General features: G+C 35.0%; 1 protein-coding gene and 1 long non-coding RNA gene across 4 annotated transcripts in view; one reads left to right on the forward strand and one right to left on the reverse strand.

The window, feature by feature from the left end:
• LOC144009466 (uncharacterized) overlaps window positions 1-7305 on the forward strand; it is a 164168-nt gene extending 156863 nt beyond the window's left edge. The window contains exons 8-10 of one of the 3 annotated variants that reach the window (XR_013280938.1): window positions 169-204; window positions 3574-3728; window positions 6476-7305. Coding sequence is in view for 2 of the 3 variants with exons in the window: in XM_077509209.1 (XP_077365335.1) it covers window positions 169-217; window positions 3574-3728; window positions 6476-6592 (321 nt within the window). In the remaining variant the exon portion in view is untranslated. Of the gene's footprint in view, window positions 1-168; window positions 218-3573; window positions 3744-6475 lie in introns of those variants that run through there. The other 2 variants (XM_077509209.1, XM_077509210.1) reach the window with 2 other exon arrangements.
• Window positions 5610-6785, reverse strand: LOC144009467 (uncharacterized). The gene is made up of 3 exons (XR_013280939.1): window positions 6743-6785; window positions 6603-6669; window positions 5610-6209 (listed from the first exon to the last, which is right to left on the reverse strand). It is a non-coding gene; the product is annotated as an uncharacterized LOC144009467 (long non-coding RNA).
• Window positions 7306-7889: the final 584 nt, after the last annotated feature.

A 7889-nucleotide genomic window follows, 5' to 3' on the forward strand; every position in this document is an offset into this window, starting at 1 on the left:
GACTTCCAACCATCCTCGACTGTAGCATTACAGGCGCACTAAATGGCCACATGGCTCGAAGCAAGACGACAGGCTAGACCGCATTTTCTCAGCTAAGCAAGCACAATTGTTTGATATGAAGATGTTTGTCTGCCATTGGCTTTAACAATGTTTTTGTGCTTGTTGCAGGTGGTTTACCATCAGAAGAACAGCATCCAGGGAAAGGTTAGTGGCACATGTAGGTCTATTTCAACCCTAGTATTCTTTTTATGTCTTTGTCAATTGTTCTTACCATTCTGGAGGGCCTTAGTTTGCTGTCTGGGTAAAAAAAAAAAGAAAAAAGAAAATTAAAAAAAAATCCTGTATTCTAATTTTTTTAATGCTTTATTTATAACAAGGTACAAGAACAGTAAAAATTACTGCATAACAATATACATGAACAATATAACCACAAATACCATACAGAACATACGGGTGCACAGTGTACCTACATATTACAATGAATGAAAACAAACAAAATAACACCAAACATAAAATATAAAGAAAAGTGGCTCGAGGTTGTTGTTGTTGTTGTTGTTTTTTTTTTTCCTCAACATAAATCATAGTCTTTGCAAAGCCTTTTGGTCCGAATCGCTTTTGTGTTTAAAGAAAAAGTTAAGTCATTCAAATAAAATTCAAGCAGTATTTTAAATAGGGGTGGGACGATACGGGTAAACCACGATTCGATACTGTGATGATATTTGGCTCACGATATCGATAATATCACGATACACGATATCTATGATTTTTTATATATTTTCAAAAACTTTTTAGCAATATATCAAGATATGTGACTGAAAAAGCCAACAAATGACCATAAAAAGGAAAATGTCTAATTTTGTATATATTAGTGCTGTCAAACGATTAAAATGTTTAATCTGATTAATCACACTTTTTAATTTTGATTAATCACGATTAGTCAGCTAAATTACTCGCGTAATATAAAATACAAAATACTAGGGGTGTGAATTGCCTAGTACCTGACGATTCGATTCGTATCACGATTCACAGGTCACGATTCGATTCGATACCGATTAATCCCGATACGAATGGTCACGATTCGATACCGATTAATCCCGATACGAATTTATAAGTCGATTGTTGCGATTTTTTTCCATTCAAATTTAGAAAATACTATCAGTAAATTTGTACATGTACACTGTAAGATTTGTATGAATATATTTATCTAAAACTTGAGGCTTATAACCGTGAGCCACTGTACACAAACAGTTTGCAATCTGTTTCACATTTGAACAGCATTAAAATAAAAATATTAAGGCTTAATGTGCCGTTCATATAACATTCTTCCATGCTCAAGGTGTGAATCCTAAAAAAAAAAAAAAAAAAAAAAATCGATTCTGCCGATTATTGAATCGATTCGAGAATCGCGCGATGTAGTATCGCGATATATCGCCGAATCGATTTTTTTTAACACCCCTACAAAATACCGTAATATTTTGACATCAATACATTTTATTATCTGAATATTATTTGCAAACATTGATAAAATGCATGTACGCAATTGCATGCATGCGTATATTGCTCAAAACATAACAGCATCATATCAATTGGGTGCCATTCAGCAATTATTAATTAATTAAACACAAATTACTTTTGTTTCATCTAAAGTCCCGTCGAGGTGTTTTTTTAAAGCGAAATTTACCACAGCACACCAACTGGAGTCACCGCGCTCATCTTGGAGTAACAGGCGTAGGAAATGCCGTGCAGTGGAGTCGAAAAAAAAGCAGGATTAATCTGTGTTAATACGTGATTAATGCGACAATTTTCTGTGATTAATTAATCTATTAACGCTTTAACTTTGACAGCCCTCGTATTTATTCAATGCCAAAACTGTGTACAATGCACAAAGTTCTGCATAGTGCCTCACTGCTTTTTAACTGTAAACATTGTAAAGTGAGACAAATTAAAGTGCATAAACATTTAAAACATAACACCGCACAACTGGACACATATCGATATCTACCGTCAGTGTATCGATAATGTATTACAACAGAGAGCGCAACAATATATTGCGATATCAATTTTTTTTTCTCCCACCCCTAATTTTAAACATAGCAAAATTTGGTCGTTGATTTGTAAATTTAACACAATGAATATGAAACTTTACCAAAATTAAGAGAAGGTTGATAACGTATAGCTTATCCAACTCAATTTTGTCAAGTTTGGACATCCCAAATAAAACATGCCTTGAAAATATTTTCATTGCGGGTTCAAACTTAAAGAGTTAATAACATTATTTAAATCAGCCCAAAAATCCTCTATTCTAATGGACTCTATGCACAAATAGCTGTGACGTATTTACGGGGAAATTTATGAGCACACCGCCCTTTCCGGTAGGGGCGATTGCCATTTGTTTTCCTTCAGAGAACCTCAACAGTTGTCAGCGTTTTGGAGTATATTTTTGTCATTTTTTCTTATGAGTGTGGTTGCGTGCATTTGTCAAGGCATCGAAGAAGAGGCGAGACGACAATACATCGAGCAATCATTGCTGTGTGCGCGGATAGACAGGTTTAACTCTGCCTTGTTTTCTCCCCTCTTATGCTAACGCTAACCACCGGAGACACTTTGTGTTAACTTAACATCGGCAGGGATAACTACTCGATAGCACAAGGGCGCCGTTTGTTAACATTAGAACCAGAGCTGTATTTTGGAAGTTAAACTTTGTTCATGTGCCTGTATGTATATTCCCATGCTGCCATTTTATTGTATTAAAAACATGAACATATTATATAAAAAAAAATAAACGGCAAGGAAAGGCATTACATCTGATTCAAAATATTGACGTCGGTGAGGAGATGCGGCGAAGAGGAGGCTTCAGACCAGAGAGGGTTGGATGGTTTATTGAAAATATTAACACATTACAAAATATAAGTTAAAATAAAAATGTGAAGAAAATAATTCATTAATGTCATAAATTACATGTTCAAAAGGAGTAGGAAGAAGAGCAATAATTGATCTAGTCCTACTCCCTATTCTATCATGTTAATGTACTAATAAACTATTGTTATCTAATAACGTATCATTAAAATAAAAAAATAAAATAAAATAAATAGAAATAGAACAGTAAAAATCTTAGATGTCATGAACAGTTTAAAAAAAAAAAAAAAAAAAAAAAGCTTTCCTTGCTCCTCAAACGGCTTGTATTTCCGTGTCGGAATCATTTTAAGCAATTGTGTCATTGCCAGAGCTTAAGCTGTCAAAATTACGATTCTGGGAGATCTAATTAGTAGTTTTAAAATTCTGATAGACATAGTGTTATAGCAAGGAGCGGCCCCTGTTCTTTTTGAGTGGGCTAAGGATTGAGGATTGGAGTTTTCCATCACTTTAACAGTGCGTTCCGCTGAAGTCTCCCTGCACCGGAAGGGCGGGGGCGCTCATCCGGTGAATGCGGAAGTGAATTGTGCATGTAGTCCATACAGTGGTTCTCAACCTTTTTTCATTGATGTACTCTCTGTGAAATATTTTCAGCCAATTCATTTCAATCACCAATCAGACACTTAATAAAGTTGCCTTGTCTTCACCCTCTTCATTTAGGTGGGAGGTGCTGTACTGGCCTGACAGATGTGGCGGTGGTCGGTGCTGCAATGGCTGATGCTAGCTCGCCCTCTGGATTGGTCGCTAGCTCCTTCCTCTTCGTCTGGCAGCTGCAGCGGCTTGCTGGCTGCATGTGGATGCTAGCTACAGTTACTGTAAGCATTTCTCTTGTAAAAAATCACAAAAGTTTAATTTGAGGAAAATAGCACCCAGGCAACAAGTGTGACAGATTTCCGCTAAGCTATTTTAATTTGTGAAAAGGGAATTTCTGAGCTAAGAATAACTGGTAAACTTCCATTTATAAAACAAAATTGCCAATGAAATTTCAGCTAGGGAATAGCAACAGTAAATTGTATCTTTTTGGTGAAGTAATTTTTGAATCACACTTTGAGTCATGGAAATTTCAATGTGGTAATTGTATTCTTATGGTAAATAGGGTGCAAGTCTTTTGTGCTAAGCTTTGCCTAAATTGGCTATAAATTTTATTGGTAAAGTTTTTGTGGTAAGCGCATTCAACACATTTCTCAAAAGGTTTTTACTAGGGCTGTCAAACGATTAAATTTTTTAATCAGATTAATCACATCTTAAAATTTTGATTAATCGCTTAATTAAAAAGGCTTTTTATCAACATTTTTTTGCCCGCCAAATTTTAAAATGCATCTCTTAGGTGTTAATTTTTTCGGCATTTAATGTTAAGAGGACGTCTCGTCGTCCTCTTTTTCTAATCAGTTAATTACTTGCATAATTTAAAGTGGAAAAAAAATGACCCCAATAGTTTGACATCAACAAATATTCTGAATGTCACACGCAAACATTTATTAAATGCTTCACTTTAATGCATGTTATGTTTATTGTTCAAACACAACCTGTGCTACCTTTTAACGTAGCCATCCGCTGTCAAGCTAAAGGATCATTTGCAGTCAAAATTAATAGTGCGATTAATCTGCGTTAATACATGATTAATGCGATAATTTTTTGTGATTAATTAGTTAACGTTTTAACTTTGACAGCACTAATTTTAACTAAGTTCTTTTTCTAAATCATCCGTAAAATTTACTGACAGTTTTTGCGATATTTTTAACAAATCTAATAAATTTCGCATTTCTTTCCAAGTGTTTTTATGAAGGATTTTTCTAAATTGGCCCTAAATTTTAATGCCAAAATTGTTTTGTTAAGCACTTGATAAATTTTTGCATTCTTAAGCTTTTTTTTTTTTTTTGTGCTAAGTTTGCCAGTAAAAACTTAAAAGGAATTTTCAATTTGCGCAAAGATTGTTAGTCAATATTGTAAAGGGATTTTCGATTTGTGCTAATGTCTTTGTAAATTGGCCGTAAATTTTACTGGCAATGTTTTTTGTGGTGAGTTTTCAGTATAATACTTGAGGAATTTTCAATTTGCGATACGTTTTTCAGGAAAAATTTAAGAAATTTTCCAGTAAAAATTTTAAAGGGATTTTTGATTTGCACCAAGTTTTTTTTTTTGTAAATTGGCTGTAAATTTTATTGGCAATGTTTTTGTGCTAAGTTTTTCAGTAGCAATTTTAAAGGGATTTTTAACTTGTGCTAAGTTTTTCATAAATTGGCTGTACATTTTATTGGTGAAGTATTTTTAATGACAATTTGTGTTACATTTTGTTGTTTAAAGGCACTGTATGCCAGTTTCACTCTGGAAAAGGCACTTTTTAAATACAGGATTTAAACAATCAAAGTACTTCTCAATTTACAGATCAGGGCTTGTCTTCATTTCTGGTGGTGAGTTTGTCCTAAACCCCCACCCCCCCAGCCTGTATTTTGCCATTTTGTGTTTGTTTTGTGTTGTTCAAATTCTGTATTTAAAAAGTGCCTTCTCCAGAGTGAAACCGGCATACTGGGCCTTTAACTAGTGGGATTTTTTCCTAAATGTACTTCTGATTCATTATTTCATCACTTCTTTATTGTACCCATCTTCCATTTAGTGTCTTAAAAAAATAAAATAAAAATAAAACAAGACCAGTGTTAAGCATCTTTATTTTGTAACTGCAGTTTGGTCCAGATGAAACATGCATGATTGCACATTTGCACAGTTGACAAAGCCTACCATAAACACGTACTTTCATTTTCTTGTTCACAAGTTGGTGTCAACACCTTCACTTTCTTCTTCTTCTTCAAAAAAGTGGGGGTGGCACATGCTAATTAGAAATTCATTACAACAGCATTAAATGGCCATTAAACCAGCACATGCTCCTCACTGGTTTGGGTGCACTGCAGTAAAAATGTAATGGACTCATCTTAATGTGTTGTCATCCATGTGGAGAAGGTTAAAACCCTTAGTCACAGGTGCTTCAACTCAACTGTCAGGTAAACCTGCTCCCCATTGAGTAAAAACACCTGTGGTGTGATCCAAACCATGTCAGATTTGGGGTTTTTTCTTTCTACCTGGATTTGCAACCTCCAGAACAATGCCAGCAAAAAGGGAGATAGTGTTTGCAGCTATTTGGACTCCTTTTCAGTGCCTCCACAAACCTGAAACAGAGACAAACGCATCACTCACTATACTCAACTGAGTAAAACCAAAGATTGGACATAATACTCATCTTTGGTGTTGCTCCTTTTCTTCCCTTTATCCAGATTTTCCTTTCATTGGCCTCCTCTAGCACACTGCAAAAACAAGCAGAAAATGCACACCATTACACTTGTAGTCATATTTTTTCCCCACACATTTGCACTGCAAGTGCTGAGTTCATCCCTGTCACAAATTGGTCCTTCTCCAAAAGTGTATTTGTATAACGTCAAAGCACTTCACAAACTGTAAGCAACATCGCCTGATCGTATGCTGCATTCGGGGAAATCCAGAGCTTCTAACAGTTACAGGTTTTATTTACACCCCGACAGCATACTTTCTTTACCTGCTTTTTGTCTTCCAGGTGGACAACCAGCAGGTGGAACAACCCTTTCTACACCTGCCCTCACTCCAAACCAACCTTTCTAACTTGGACAATAAGCATCCACAACTGTTCACATGCTCCCCTAGAACAAATTAACACATTTTACCTTTTTGATGTGCCGCTTGATTCTTAATTTGATGTGGAGTTGCTCCTTTCCCTCATCCTCTTCCAGCCTGCAAAACACACATGCACCGTCAGGTGTGTGCTGGGAAACTTGATTTGTATAAACCGCCACATGGTCTCCACCTTGCTGCTCTGCACACCTGTCTGCAAACGACGAGCTACAGTCCTGATGCAATCAAACTGAAAGCCAACCTTCTTCTTCTACTTGTTGTCCAGCGCTTTGCACTCCAGGGCCACCTGGTGGTGACCCGTCATGACGGCTTTGGCTTACCATTCGAAAGGGTTGCTTGTCAATAAACAAAAATGACAGCAAATCACAAATTAGGGATGAAAAAAAAAGATAAAAATAATTTTAAAAATACATAAAAAAAAGTGAAAATGCTTTTAAATCCAGGTTAAAAACTACTTTTTACATATACCTTTAAGATGTTTCAAACTGTTTTATATCATGTTTTTTCCTGTTTATTTATTTATTTTTAAGTTTCTTACGCTAAATGTTTTTAAAGTTTGCTGTCTGTTTTAACATTGTCAATGTATGTTCTTTTAGTAAATTTTGTTACCTACTTTGGTTTTTGTTTTCTTCTGAAGGCTGTTAACTGTTTGTGATGGTTATAGGTGCTTTCTTTCCTTGAGTGAAGCTCGAGTTGCCTTGTGAATGAAATGTTCTATACAAATAAACTTGCCTTGTCTACATAGTTGTTTTAAAAAAAAAATAAAACGCCTTACTATACATGGTCGTTTTTTTTCCAAAAACTAAAACGCCTTACTATACATGGTCGTTTTTTTCCCAAAAATAAAACGCCTTCCTATACATGGTCGTTTTTTTCCCAAAAATAAAACGCCTTACTATACATGGTCGTTTTTTTCCCAAAAATAAAACGCCTTACTATATATGGTCGTTTTTTTTTCCAAAAATAAAACGCCTTACTATACATGGTCGTTTTTTTTTCAAAAAATAAAACGCCTTACTATATATGGTCTTTTTTTTCGAAAAATAAAACGCCTGACTATACATGGTCGTTTTTTCCCCAAATTAAAACGCCTTACTATACATGGTCGTTTTTTTTCCAAAAATAAAACGCCTTACTATACATGGTCGTTTTTTTTCCAAAAATAAAACGCCTTACTATACATGGTCGTTTTTTTTCCAAAAATAAAACGCCTTACTATACATGGTCGTTTTTGTTTTTTTCCCAAAAAATAAAACGCCTTACTATACATGGTCGTTTTTTTTTCCAAAAATAAAACGCCTTACTATACATGGTCGTTT

The sequence above is a fragment of the Festucalex cinctus genome, chromosome 20, assembly GCF_051991245.1.
Source record: "Festucalex cinctus isolate MCC-2025b chromosome 20, RoL_Fcin_1.0, whole genome shotgun sequence".
In the NCBI taxonomy this organism is placed as follows: domain Eukaryota; kingdom Metazoa; phylum Chordata; class Actinopteri; order Syngnathiformes; family Syngnathidae; genus Festucalex; species Festucalex cinctus.